Below are 15,542 nucleotides of genomic sequence, written 5' to 3' on the forward strand. Positions count from 1 at the left end.
AATCTGTAATTTTGATTAAGACATTAATGAGCGAGCTAGGAGGGATGAAATGTACAGCGACAGAATTCAGAGCATGGGCCGTTCTTACAGTGCACTCCCTGTACACCAAGCCAGAACCGTAGGATAAATAAATGGGGCATATAAGCAGACAATGAAAGCTCTTACAATATTCAATGACTACATTTCTCCAAAACAGGCTATAGGCTACATGTGCACCACCAAGTCAGAACAGTAGGCTAAGTTATGAGGGGGAAAGGGACCAAACTATTAGGGTGAGGCACATGAGCTACTAACAGCTTACTACACAACATGCACTTAATATTACTTTCTTAGCTACAGTATACATATCTCCCTGGCATATCACATTATTTATGCAGCAGCATACAAGACATTTTTGGACTCACCTTGTGTCAGAAGAATTTTTCAATCCCAATGATAATAACTAGCAATCAATAAGCTTTGACCAATCCCCAAGGTTTGTAAGACACTGGGTTAATAATAATTAGTCAAAGACTCAGCTTCTGCAAATGGTTCGTACAGTTTATTCAGAGAATATTCTGAAGTCCATTATACAAAGACATTCATTTTATAACTTGCTTCTTCCTTACGCACATACATCCACACAAACAGTAGATATCCTAGGCACATACATCCACACAAACAGTAGATATCCTAGGCACATACATACACACGAACAGTAGGTGGGATGTATGCCTCCCCAGAGATCTCACCACTGTTTATCAATACCCAGCGCTGTCCGTTCCATTCCCCCGAGATTAGAGGAACCTTGAGAAGTACTCCCTGTCCTGTAAGTTTCTCAGAGTTCTAGCCATGTCGGGTCAACCACAGTTGAAATGTTCTCGGTATTTTCTTAGACACACACACACACACATTTCTATCCCCCACATCTCTACCAAACCTTATTGGACTTACATTTAGTACTTTTAATCATTCATTATACATGCTACATAAACTAATAATCACTAATAGTTAGGTTTCAGGGTGGAATTATTGAATCATTATCTTTAAACATATAGATTCCCTTATCACCTTGTTGTGCTGTGCTCACTTGAACAGGAAGGTGGCACAACGGTCCTTCATGTGGGAAAATGTTGTAATCAAAGTCTGGCATTCCCTGGATTTATGGTGCTTTCAAGACAACTGGGAACTCGGAAAAAACAAGGTTGAATCATGAAGTCATGCTAGATTGACAGCATGGCCAATGTATTCAACATTTTCTGGCCCATGGTGTTGAATGTTTATCCTTTTAAGCTTGGAAAAAATACCCTTAAACCCAGACTTGGACCACACACCCGCTCCACTGAATAGCAGGCTAGTGATTGCTTTGCTACGTTTGCAGTTAGCCACTGATTCCTTCCAAACCACTCATTGTTGAATTTGCGATTTCCAACTTGTGTAATGTTTATGTCCAATGGCCAATATGTTTTATCTATAATTTCTGTTCATCATTTCTCTTCATATGACCAGGATTGAAAAGGATTTGCCAGTAGATTGTCCACATGATTCATGATGATGACTGCTTGTCTAGTTTGCTAGCTAAGATTTTGAAAGTATGACGTTGACATGATCAGTCCAATCAAAGCTATGGTACATATAACGTGATTTGACGTCATTTTATCTGTGGCCATTGACCTTGTTGGATGGGCACTGCTAATGCCACCTGCAACCTCCCTCATAACTTGACACATCTGGGGCATTGTGTTGTGTGACAAAACTGCACATTTTAGAGTGGCCTTTTACTGTCCCCAGCACAAGGTGCACCTGTGTAATGATCAGGCTGTTTAATCAGCTTCTTCATATGCCACACCTTTCAGGAGGATGGATTATCTGTGCAAAGGAAAAATGCTCACTAACAGGGATGCAAATAATTTGTGCACAGCATTTGAGAGAAATAAGCTTTTTGTGCATATGGAACATTTCTGGGATCCTTTATTTCAGCTCATGAAACATGAGACCAACACTTTACATGTTGCGTTTATATTTGTGTTCAGTATATATCTGGCATGGCTCAAGGGGAAATAACATTCACTTTCACTTCAGAAGTGCAACAATTTCATTGAGTGGGGTGGAGGAGGAGTATGAAGGCTCATTGACTACTGAGCTGTGAGCTCTTGGGACGGGACAACACTTTCTGCCCAGCAGAGAATAGTATTATTGGAAAAGTTTTTCTCTTGAAAGCATGTCCAAATATAAGCCATGGCAGGTTGGTTGCTGTCTCTGTATCGGTTTATTTGGTTCGATAATATCCATCTGTCTCTGCATACTAGCCTTCGGCGTATTTATCAACCGAGGATGCTCCGAGGACACGTACAAGCACGCGGCGGTTTCTGCGGACTCTAAACTTTGCTCGGACATTGGCAGGTAAAGTAGAATACGGTCGCCTAGATCGTACAGCTAGTTATAATAAATTATAATTTAGTTATAACAAATGAGAATTTATTTAAAACATGTTATCTAAAGTTTCACTGCTCTAATGGGCAACCTATGATATATGGATTTGGTAGTCTGGTTGAACAGGTGTTGTTTGGTGTTATTTTACCAAAATGGCCAAGTTCAACTGGTCTCTCTAGGTTCAAGCTGCGTGCCTTATCATGGACAATATAATTGTCATTTTAGCAGGGAAAGGACACTCTTTACTGCAGTGATTTAGACTGTGTAGGCTATTCATTTTCAACTGGTAGCCAACGTGCAGATAGATATAAACTGTAGGTAGCATAGAATACCAGATAGTAAGCAGTTTAAGAGATGTGATTAGCTGTCATTGAGATTATACAGAACTATTCATTGTATTGAACCCAAGTTACTTGATTCAACTGTGACTGATCAGATCTATAGCTTTCCTTTTATTACTAAAAAACATATGCCTACAATAAGCATTTGTTATATTTTTATCAGTAACTTTTTCCATGTATTTTAAGCACACTGACACTTTTGCATATACTCAGTTGGTTTGAGCTTTCCATTCCTTTGATATTACCCCTAGCAAGCATGGCCAATAGTCAGCTCGCCCAGCAATAATATGTACCTCAACAGAAAATCTTCAGCTTTGTTAGCTGAACCGGTAGCGCACACATATCAGCTTGCTTCTCTGTGTTATAGGTCATCTATTTCCCCTATCTCCTGCCAAGAGTTGTCACTCATCAGCAATGCACTTACTTGTTCAGTCGTGTGAAGTTATGTGAAAATCTCTTATTTTTCGCAATAAATGAGGCATGAAGACACTCTTTACTTCTTCAGCTGTCCCCATTCGAGAACCTTTTATGGTTCCAGGTCGAACCTTTTATGGTTCCAGGTAGAACCTTTTATGGTTCCAGGTAGGACCCTCTGTGGAAAGGGTTCCACATGGAACCCAAAAGGGTTCTACCTGGAACCAAAAAGGGTTCTTCAAAGGGTTCTCCTATGGTGACAGCTGAAGAACCCTTTTAGGTTCTAGATAGCACATTTTTTCTAAGAATGTAGAGGTCCAGATGACCCAACATGCCTACACCACCTGACTGGAGGAGAGAGGATGTAAGCACAATTAAAGTTGGACCTATTTTTATGTGATGGGACATTTCTGCAGGGTGTACAAACTAAACAAGTTTGTGTTGACACCAAGGCCTCTTAGATCCCCCTACTGTCTCTGTTGTTGTTTAACAAAGAGACTAAAGGAGAAAGGACACAAGGCTTTTAATACCTGTGTCATAATATTTTAATATATATATATTGTTTTACCCTTTCCTTTGAAAGCCCTTTATTAGCACTTGAAGGGAAGTTATTCTTTTGGGATTGTGTATGGTAGGCAGAGTCTACCGCACATCGAGAGCTGATTGGTGAAGGTGCTGAAGGCAAAAGGCTAAACTGGAGAAATATGAAAAAGTCTCTGCCCACTTTCATTCAGATACACATTTCTTTAATTGTAGCTGAGCTTTTGCTTTTCTACACAGATGAAAATACACAATTATTGCCTGATGATCTTCTGAACTTCCCAGTACATTTCTGGTGCATTTTAGTCACTTCAAACCATGCTCCCTTCAGATTGAAAAACTTTGAAAGTACTGTCAGACTGATTTGTAATAGACTGTCAAGGACCAAAATAAAAAAGTAAACACTGGCTGTTGATTACATCAGGTTTTTTACATGGTGGGGTCGCAAAACATTTTCTATATCCAAATGGGGTCAATTGCCAACAAAAAAGTTTGGGAACCTCTGCTGTAATGTGGGCTGTTTCCAGAGATATACTGCAACAAGGAGGATCGGCAGTAGATGGCGCCATTGCAGCTCTGTTGTGCACCTCACTGGTCAACCCTCAGAGCATGGGCCTGGGAGGAGGCTCCATATTCACTGTTAGGGACGAAACTGGTGAGTCTGTTCTTTTATAGTCTTTGCTTTTGTGGTACTTTACTGTGGGGTTTAGCCAATAAGGTTTGTGGTGGAATTGTATAACCTATGCATCTCTTTATCTATTCTCAGGCACGGTGAAAACCTTCAGTTCGAGAGAGACTGTTCCACAGTCATTCAAAGCTGATCTGCTGAAGGGCTGTCCCACTTCTGTCACATTTATCACAGGTAGTTAGACCTGCCGATGGATGGATGGATGGATGGATGGATGGATGGATGGATGGATGGATGGATGGATGGATGGATGGATGGATGGATGGATGGATGGATGGATGGATGGATCCATACACAGTATGAATGTGTGTACATTGTATGACAACAATTAACACATTTTTTTTTATTCAAATAACTCCGACAGCTAAAAGAGTAATGGCTTTTAGCCGTTCTAACATCAAATGTGAGCAAACTACAACACCAAACACTACCCCTTTCATGTCTAGTCTTCCTTTCTGTCCTGGAATGTGGCATGATGTCACACCTCTCTTTTTGCTTGTGTGTTAGGGCTCATACAGTCCAGTAGCGTTTGCTGACCGGGAGTACTTAGCACCTCTGAACAGAGTGCCAGCAGTAATTTGTTTACTGAGTGTGCATGATTTTACATGTATCATTGCGTGAAAATGTTGACAGTCGGACGTTTACAGCAAGTGGTCCCTAAAACACAGCATGCTGAATGATCGGCAGACACACGCTAAATCCACATTCAGTACGGTGTGTGCAAGCTTTAACATCTCTTTTTGCTTGTGTGGACCCTGGCAGGTAGTCAGTGGATTGGCGTTCCTGGAGAGTTGCGTGGGTATGAGGTGGTTCACAGAATGTATGGGAAGCTGCCCTGGGCCAAGCTGTTTGAGCCCACCATTAGACTGGCCAGAGAAGGATTTCCTCTGCCACCCTTCCTGGGATACCTCCTTAACATCACACTCATAGGAAACCTGGTGAAAGCAACATCACTCTGGTAGTAACAGATCTCACTCACACTTACAGACAGGAACTCAAATGTGTATATTAGTTTTCATACTCTAAGGACTCGGGTGTTAAATGAAGTCATTGAGGATTGCACTTGTTTTGATTGATTGTAGTGGTTTATTTGTAATTGTACCTTGTAGTTTTTCTCTTTATTTTTAATGTCAATTGTATTGATTGTGAAAATGTTTGTACTCAGGACACCATTATGAATGAGACTTTGGTCTCAATTGGGCTCCCCTGAATAAATACAAGTAAGAATAATATATATATAGACGCTAAAACTGCATTTGTCCAAATGTCAGGTCAGCAAAGTTGTTAATAGTGCATGAAGTACATGTTTCTGAGGACTTTTCAGTCAGAAAAGTCCAGATATCCAGTCCTATTATCCTAGCAAGAAGCTAATGAACTCGTTTAGAGTTTGACACCTCCACTGTAGTCTGTGGGCTATGGTTGTGCGGTACTATACACAGACAGACTGCAGAGGCTTTCCTGAGTACAGACTGTAGACCAGTGGAGGCTGCTGAGGGGAGGACGACTCATAATAATGTCTGGAAACCATGTGTTTGATGTATTTGATACCATTCTACTTATTCCGCTCTAGCCATTACCACAAGCCCATCCTCCTCAATTAAGGGGCCACCGATATCCTGTGTGGCAGACACAGACTGCAGAGGTTTTCCTCAATGCAGACACAGACAGACTGCAGAGGCGTTTCCTCGTCTCTGCTCCTCTCCTCCCCTCTCTCTTCCTCCTCTTACAGAACAGAAGTGTGAGCAGTAGCACAGGAGATGTGTGGGGAATGTGCCCTTGGCACCCCAGCAGATAGACAGGGGGCTTCACATATACTCAGGGATCATTTGAGAATGGAGATATTAATGAAATTACAGAGATCTAATGTTTGACAGTTGCAAATGTTCTATCACTGTAATCCAATAAAAAATCGAATCACATTTTATTTGTTACATGCGCCGAATACAACCTTACCGTGAAATGCTCACTTACAAGCCCTTAACCAACAATGCAGTTCAAGAAATATAGTTAAGAAAATATTTACTAAAAAAACTAAAGTAAAAAATAAAATAAGTCACATAACATCCGGATACCACTGTATGATAATGCATTTTTATGTTTGTTCTCTGGTCTTTTTTCTGTTTATGGTTGGTATGGTATATTAAAGACATTCCCCTCTTCCAGTGAAGTGTTCTGCCACAAGAACAAGAAGGTGCTGGGCATAGGAGACACATTGAAGTTCCCTAAACTGGCGGAAACCATGGAAACCATTGCAGAACAAGGTGTAGATGCCTTTTACACTGGCCAAATTGGGCTTGACTTGATTGAAGACGTAAAAGCAGCAGGTGGGTGTGAGATTTATTTGTGTAAATGAGAGAGAGGGAGGGAGAGAAAGATTGGGAGAAATGTAGAGGGAAAACCAGTATCTAAAAAATGTGTTTGAATGAAAACTCCAGATTGTTATATTTTCTTGTCTGTGTAAGGATTGCTAACATGCTAACATACTTTGCTCCCCATTTTAGGTGGGACCCTTACCATGGAGGATCTGAAGTCATTTAGAGTCAGATCGGAGGATGCCTGGACTGTTCCTCTTGGAGATTACCAGATGCACATCCCTCCACCTCCTGCAGGGGGAGCCATGCTCGCCTTCATCCTCAACCTTGTTAAAGGTACCTAATGTGTTATAACACTTTCTCCAAGTCTTTCAAGTCAAGTCAGGCAACAGCTACAGCTATATCCACAATTTAGAACTATTGCTTTGTAACCATTATGTTTAAAGTGTGTTGATGGTGTGTCATCGTGGTAGCGCACAATCATTGGACAGTTCCAAAATGTTCCTTCTCCAGTTTGTGGAGATTTGACTGGCTGTTTGTGACCTTTCCCAGGGTTCCATTTCACCCCCAGGTCCATGGAGGGGGACCAGAAGGTCCTGACCTATCACTGCTACATAGAGGCAGCTAAATTTGCTAACGGACAGAGGAGGAACGTTCATGATCCTGTTTTCAACACTAAACAAGTAAGGATCTAAGAGAACTGCCTCTCTATAAGTGTATTCTGTACTTTTACACACTAATATGTGAAATCATACTTTTTTTTAAATGTAGGATGCATCGTATATGGTGAACTCTGACTTTGCTGATCGGATCAGGCAATTGATCAGTGAAGACCGTACCTATAATGACTCCTACTACAACATAACACCTTCCCCTGATCGCTTTGGGACTACACACGTGTCAGTCCTGGCTGAAGATGGATCTGCAGTCTCTGTCACAAGTACCATCAACCAAATGTGAGCCTTTACACTCACTGAGATGCAGAACAGTACATCACTGTCTAATGTATTAACACACAGTCTCCTTCTAAATAGTAATATGACCGATGTCTCGACAGCAAACAAACAAGCTAAACCTGCAGGTTTGGGATTTGTGTATTCTTTTCTCTAGGCTGACAGTCTTTTTTTCTCTCTCTCCAGTTTTGGTGCAGGGATTTACTCCAGTAGAACAGGCATCATCCTCAACAATGAGCTGGCTGACTTCTGTTTTAGAGCAGAAAGATTGAGTGCAGGTACATAGAAACTTTTCAATTTAGTAACCATTTTAAATTAATGTATCACTTAGGACTCCTTGTCTAACCTTTAACTGGTCTTCATGGGGTGATATCTTATATAAGGCTATGGGTGATATCTGTGTATATTACATTGTCCCATTCCTCACAGGTGAACAGCCTCCCTCTTCAATGGCTCCAGCTATACTGAGCTCCAGCTCTGGGAAAAAGACCCTTGTAATTGGGGGATCAGGGGGTAGCATGATCACGACCGCCATGGCCCTGGTGAGTCTTAATTCAGGTGTCTCACCGTTCCTTCTCAACCCAGAAAGGGATACATAGAGCCTCATCAAATCTCTCTCTCTCTCTCCCCTTTCAGTCCATAATGAACCACCTTTGGTTGGGGATGAGTTTGAAAGATGCCATTGCTGCTCCTGTAGTGTTCGTCGATGGCAACAACAATGTGAAGTTTGAGCATGGCTTTGATAAGGTAATTCCTTTGTTCTTATCCTTTCAGTAAATCAATGACAGCCAAGGTCACTGCAATTGGCTGTTGAGTGATGACAAAGTGATGTGTATATATATTTTTCTTATAGCTAATATCGGTTTGATTGTAATGGCTGCCTGAGAGCAGTGGCCATTTTGAGAGACATACAGTCAAATCATGATTTTAAAGTGGAATGATTAAGGGATGGTGAGTGGTGCTTTTTTTTAGCCTGACTGTCTGTCTGTCTGCTCTCAGTCTGTGATAGAGGCCCTTAAGGTCATTGGACACAGAGTGACAGACTACCCATACTTCTTCAACGTGGTCAATGCTGTGGCCAAGGAGGACGGATGCATCAAAGCCGTGTCAGACGCCAGGAAGCAGGGCAAATCTGCTGGCTACTGACCAATGGGATACCAGGACACTAAGAGTTTACCAAGACCAGGTGTGTCCTTACTAAGGTGTACAGCCAATTAGTTGGCTTTAGAACACTGTACAGTAGGTCCAAGAGGACAGTAATGTTAGTGAGATTTATTTTTTGTAATTCTATTATCTTCATATATGAACATTTTATCTAAACCAACAGTCCAGAGCCTTAAGCAGAATCAAATGGCCCTCTTGACAAAATACTTAGGCACTGAAATGGATTGAGTTTCTAATTTTACCAAGTACATAAAATTACATGCTTGTTCTTAATGACTAACTGTACAGTACACATAGATTATAGCACATGGGAGGTCCCGAAGGAACTGAAATGGGGAGAGAAGGTCAGTACAGCCTGTCAGCCTGTACTAACATGGGACTCATACTGTGACCACAAGGACTTGTCAGATTCAGGACAGGACATGGTACAACATGTTACAACTCAATCCTCCAAGTTCATTTATTAGTCCCTCTCTGGAGTGTTGCAGCAATACTCTGAGACTCACACGTTCAGATAAAACAGGCTTTTTGCAGCCCCCTTCACTGTCAGAAAGGAGTTCCACTGCCTAAAAATACTAAAGCACCCTTTGCTGACTCTAACAGCTACCCAATCAGTTTGCTGCCTGATCTTAGTAAACTGGTGGAGAGAAATGTGTTTGACCAAATACAATGCTATTTTTCAGAGAACAAATGAACTACTGACTTTCAGCATGCATGTAGAGAAAAGCACTCAACTTGTACTGCGCTGACTCCGATGACAGATGATTGGTTAAAATAAATGGATAATAAGATGATAGTTGAAGCTGTATTGTTAGATTTCAGTGCAGCCTTTGATGTTATTGATCATAAATTGTTATTGAAGAAACTCACTTTGGCTTTACATCACCTGCCATCACATAGTTGGACAGTTAGTTATCCATTATAACCCAGAGAGTGTTCTTCAATGGAAGTTTCATTAACATCAGATATGAACAGTGCGGTGTCCCTCAGGACAGTTGCCTTGGGTCGTTACTCTTCTCTATTTTTACAAATGATTTGCCACTGGTCTTACACAAAGCTAGAATGACTACGTATGTGGAGGATTCCAAAGCCAGTGAGCTCACTGAAAATAAATAAATAAAGGATTGTCAGTTTTAGAATGAGTGAATAATAATAATAATAATAATAAACTGGTCTTAAATACATCTCAAACTAAAAGCATTGTATTTGGTTCAAAACATTCTCTAAGCCCTAAACCTTAACTGGAGTTGTACATAAAGGGTGTGACCATTGAGCAAGTTGAGGAAGCTAAACTCCTAGGCACAGTAGGTATAACACTGGATGGTCAGTTATCATGGTCAAGTCATATTGACAAAGTTGTTGTGAAGATGGGGAGAGGTATGTCTTTAATAAAAAGAGGTTCTGCGTTTTTGTGACAAATCAACTTGGCATGTATAACAACGCAATTAGAAATTCCAGACAGGCTCGTTTTTCTAACTTGATCACTAATAATCAGAATATTTAGAGAGTGATCTTCTCCACTTCTAAACGTGATGAGTTTGTGGCATATTTCAGAGATAAGATACCCAGCCTAATGTTTGTTATCAGTCAACCAAGACCTGATGAGAAGTTTGATATGTGCCCTAGTCTACCACACTATGGATGTATTTTCCCTGGTTGACACAGACATGCTCAGGAATATGATATCACAATTTAAGCCTTCTACCCGCCTTCTCAATCCCATCCCTACCACCTTCTTCAAAACAGTTTTTAAAATGTCATATCTGAAGAAGTGCAAGCTATTGTTAATCACTCCCTGTTCACAGGCACTTTCCCCACTGCACTAAAAACTGCTATTGTGAAACCCCTTCTGAAGAAAAGTCATCTAGATTCTTCAGCTCTTAGCAATTTTCAGCCAGTCTCCAACCTTCCATTCTTAAGCAAATTCTGGAGAAATTGGTTTTCAAACAGCTAAAAGCCAAAATAACACCTAGCTTTTTATCTGGTGTGTTGTCTTTATTCCCCGTTAATTAAAATATACTGCCAGATTCTCTCTCTGTGCTTTGGTGCCAACAATAAGTACTTTGGCCTTGTCTTGATTTAGCTGGAGGAAGTTGTGAGAAATCCAAGTATTTAAATCACTAATACAGTCTAATAATTTATCCGTGGAGCTAAAATCCTCTGGTCACACAGAAATGTAAAGTTGTGTATCGTCAAGTGCCAACCGTATTTTAGAAAAATTCCAGTCTGGTTTTCGTGCCCACTACAGCACAGAGACAGCCTTAGTTAAGGTGGTAAATGATCTTAGCGCTAACACAGATGCCAAACAGCTCTCTGTCCTTGTACTCTTGGATTTCGGTGCTGCATTCAACACCGTTGACCATGATGTCCTCTGGATAGACTGGTGGGTTGGCCTCTGCGGTCCAATTCTAAATTGGTTCAGGACCTATTTGACAGGTTGAGAGTTTTTTTGTGACCCATGGTGAACATAACTCAGAGAAAATGCTACCACCTGAGGAACATTGCCAAGGTGTGGCCATTTCTCTCTCAGGCTGATACAGAGAGACTCGTCCATGCTTTTATTATAAGCAGGCTTGACTACTGTAGTGCTCTCCGGTTCTACACAAGAAAGCCATTGGTCAACTGCAAAACATACAGAATGCTGCAGCACTGGTACCGACCAAGACCAGACGGAGAGCACACATTACACTGGTTTTAAGGTCTCTGCACTGACTGCCTGTGAGTTTTAGAAATTAATTTGAAGATTATTGGTTTTTACTATTGGTTTTTAAATCAATCCATAATTGTGCACCCCAATACATGTCAGACATGCTTTTAAGTTATGTACCCAGTAGGTCCCTCAGGTCCTCTGACACTGGCCTTTTAACTATTCCAAAGCCAAGGACCAAGAGGCATGGAGAGGCAGCCTTTAGTTACTATGCCCCCAGCCTCTGGAATAGCCTGCCAGAGATCCTCTGTGGGCTGAAACTGTGGACATATTTAAAAGAGATCTTAAAAACACCTTTTTAGCTTTGCTTTTCCTTAGTCCTTTTTAGTCATTCAGTTTTTGTTATTCTTTTTTTTATCCTCTTATTGTGTAGTAAATATTTCAGTTTTTATGTTTTTCCTGTGAAGCACATTGCATTGCATTCCATGTCTGAAATGTGCAATGTGCTGTATAAATAAAGTTTGATTTGTACTAGTTGTTCAGGATCTGGTCTTGTCCCATCTTGATTACTGTCCAGTAATATGGTCAAGTGCAGCAAACGATGACCTAGCAAAGCTGCAGCTGGCTCAAAATAGAGCACACGCCTTGCCCTTAACTGCACATATAGAGCTAACATCATCAACATGCATGCCAGTCTTTACTGGTTGAAGGTTGATGAGAGATTAACTGATTCTATTCTAGTTATGAGAAATATTACTGTGAAGAAAATTGCAGATTGTCTGCATAATCAAATAACATTCAGCTCAGACACCCATACATACCCCACAAGACATGCCACCAAGGGTCTCTTCACAGTCCCCAAGTTCAAAACGAATTCACGGCAATGCACTGTATTATACAGAGCCATGATCGCATGGAACTCCCTTGCATCTCCAATTACTCAAGCAAACAGCAAAATTGCCTTTAAAAAACGGCTTAAACAACATCTCATGGAATGGTGGGAACTCTGAGGGGACACAAACAAACTAACACACTTTTTTTGTAATATTGTTTGTTTATCGTTGTATATTACATTTCTGTGACTGTCCATCAGTGTTTTGTAACTTGTCATATTTAGTTTTTTGTGGACCCCAGGAAGAGTAGCTGCTGCTTCTGCCAAAGCTAAAGTGGGATCCAAAGAAAAAATCGTACATTATAATAAAATCAATGTCTGAAATAACAAGTAAATTGGTCAGAGTTCTGAATGCCATTGTGCAATCTTACAGAACCTATAATAACACGTGTGACCAGAATGTGAAAAATAATGTACAGACAGTGAGAGTACTGTATTAGCTTTTGATGTATTGCATTGACATCACCAGGGCCTGTTGTCACATGTACAGGTTTATATGGATCCCCTCCAGGTCTATTAAAACTTTAACGAATGAGTAATGATCTCTAAATTGGATCCTCCCAGGCACTAGATGTGAATTATGAAAACATGCAAATATACTACCCAGTGTTGGGTGTTGGTGTCTGGTGTTCATGTGGGATCATTTGGAGTAAAGGAGCTCAGTCTTTGGTATAGATGTAGGATCTTAATTTGAGTGTCACGTCCTGACCATAGTGAATGTTTATTTTCTATGGTGGAGTGGTCAGGGCATGACAGGGGGTGTTTGTCTGTTTTTGTATGTCTGTTTTTGTATGTCTATGTTCAGTTTCTAGTTTTGCATTTCTATGTTGGTGTTGTTTGGCATGACCTCCAATTAGAGGCAGCAGGTTGTCATTGTCTCTAATTGGAGGTCCTATTTAAGTTGTTTGTTTCACATGTGTTTGTGGGTGATTATTCGTTGTGAGTGTATTTGATCCTCCTGCGTCACAGTTTGTTGTTTTGTGTATATTTTGAAGTGTTTTATTGTTGCATTCGGTTTCACTGGTTAAATAAATATGTGGAACTACGAAAACGCTGCATCTTGGTCCGCTCCTTCTAACAGCTGTGACATTGAGCCAGTTTGCTACAACAGGAAAATAAGTTTCAACAGATTGCGACCCCCCCCCCACCCTTTCCTCACAATGGTTTGATCCACTGGCAAGGTAACAAATCAAATTTATTTTTATATAGCCCTTCGTACATCAGCTGATATCTCAAAGTGCTGTACAGAAACCCAGCCTAAAACCCCAAACAGCAAGCAAAGCATGTGAAAGAAGCACGGTGGCTAGGAAAAACTCCCTAGGAAAAACTCCCTAGAAAGGCCAAAAACCTAGGAAGAAACCTAGAGAGGAACCAGGCTATGAGGGGTGGCCAGTCCTCTTCTGGCTGTGCAGGGTGGATATTATAACAGAACATGGTCAAGATGTTAAAATGTTAAAATGTTCATAAATGACCAGCATGGTCAAATAATAATAATCACAGTAGTTGTCGAGGGTGCAACAAGCACGTCCAGTGAACAGGTCAGGGTTCCATAGCCGCAGGCAGAACAGTTGAAACTGGAGCAGCAGCACGGCCAGGTGGACTGGGGACAGCAAGGAGTCATCATACCAGGTAGTCCTGAGGCATGGTCCTAGGGCTCAGGTCCTCCGAGAGAAAGACAGAAAGAGAGAAAGAGAGAATTAGAGAGAGCATATTTAAATTCACACAGGACACCGGATAAGACAAGAGAAATACTCCAGATGTAACAGACTGACCCTAGCCCCCCGACACATAAACTACTGCAGCATAAATACTGGAGGCTGAGACAGGAAGGATCAGAAGACACTGTGGCCCCATCCGATGATACCCCCGGACAGGGCCAAACAGGCAGGATATAACCCCACCCACTTTGCCAAAGCACAGCCCCCACACCACTAGAGGGATGTCTCCAACCACCAACTTACCGTCCTAAGACAAGGCCGAGTATAGCCTACAACGATCTCCGCCATGGCACAACCCAAGGGGGGGGCGCCAACCCAGACAGGAAGACCACGTAACAGAGGGGTCGTAGCCACTGTCTGAAAGGCACTCAATGAACGTAACTGACGTGAGGTTAATCCAGTCAATCACGCACACACACTAGCTGAATATGCAGAGCTAGCGCGCAAATATTAACTATTAAGCTAGCTAGTACCTATTCCATTTATGTGGCCTCGTCAAAGATGGAATCTTTGCTATCGTCAATTTATTCCGAGATCAGCATGCAGATGATGTAAGTTAGTGCTTCAAAGTCCCTGTGATAAGGTTAGCGATAAACTGAAGTCCAAACTGAACAGAACTACACTCTCTTCTACCATTGTCTTAAATATATTTAATGGTCTCGTTGCAAAAGCTAAATTGTCGCAAGGGAACTTTTATTTATTTATTTTATTTAACCCGGGTAGCAAAGATTATAGCAAACACCACGGAAACTGAATTGGTGCTCGCTAGCTTTGCAAATTCAGCTATTGTTGGAAGCCAGCCAATATGAAACAAACTATTAAAATTACAAAAGGTTGCAGCATATGTTGTGTAAATGGTGAACTCATACAGCTGTCAACTCTTGTCATTTTAATCCATTTCACATTTGCTAGCTACCTTTTAGCTCGAAGCCCAAATAGAATGATAAAAGATAAGATGACAGAAGCCCATCTCCTACTGTAAATAACCTACACACTATGTGTGTGTGTAGCCAGCCAGCCAGGTAGAAAAATGGCAGAAAAATAAAAGACGGACATCAGAGTATTTTTCAGTACACCAAAACGCAAAGTAAGAACCCTAGTAGCCTAATATCTCAAAGACTAGTTGATAAAATGTTCATAAGAAAGAAATGAAATTCTAATGGAAATGTTTCACAATGATGTCATTAGGCAGAGCAGGCAACAGATGGCACACAGACAGCAGAGTTGGGGACAGATATGCAGGGACAGACTGGCAGAGACAGGGAGTCTCAGGTAAGTTTGTTGAGTCTTTGTTTGGCAACATTATGAAAGGTTCTCAATTTTTTTGACTTGTAAAATAGGAACATAATTGGAAAATGCCATGGATACCCCCACTCTCAACTTAAACTGGTGACTGAACTAAGATTTGTTAAAGGCAATGGTATTGCTGTTGTGAGTAGTTGTGTAGTTTTGGGTACCGGT

The 15,542-nt window shown here is 41.1% G+C and overlaps 1 protein-coding gene across 1 annotated transcript; it reads left to right on the forward strand.

Annotated features, from left to right (window-relative positions):
* The first annotated feature begins 2,065 nt into the window (after nt 1–2,065).
* On the forward strand, nt 2,066–13,414 carry LOC106568231 (glutathione hydrolase 5 proenzyme-like). Its single transcript, XM_014138387.3, has 12 exons — nt 2,066–2,382; nt 4,235–4,362; nt 4,474–4,569; nt 5,158–5,353; nt 6,559–6,719; nt 6,897–7,043; nt 7,260–7,390; nt 7,479–7,663; nt 7,847–7,938; nt 8,090–8,202; nt 8,297–8,407; nt 8,660–13,414. The coding sequence occupies exons 1-12, from the start codon at nt 2,201–2,203 to the stop codon at nt 8,804–8,806; spliced, it is 1,689 nt and encodes a 562-aa protein (XP_013993862.1). The 5' UTR covers nt 2,066–2,200; the 3' UTR covers nt 8,807–13,414.
* The last annotated feature ends 2,128 nt before the right edge of the window (nt 13,415–15,542 follow it).

Source organism: Salmo salar, chromosome 13, assembly GCF_965601325.2.
Source record: "Salmo salar chromosome 13, fSalSal1, whole genome shotgun sequence".
Lineage (NCBI taxonomy): Eukaryota > Metazoa > Chordata > Actinopteri > Salmoniformes > Salmonidae > Salmo > Salmo salar.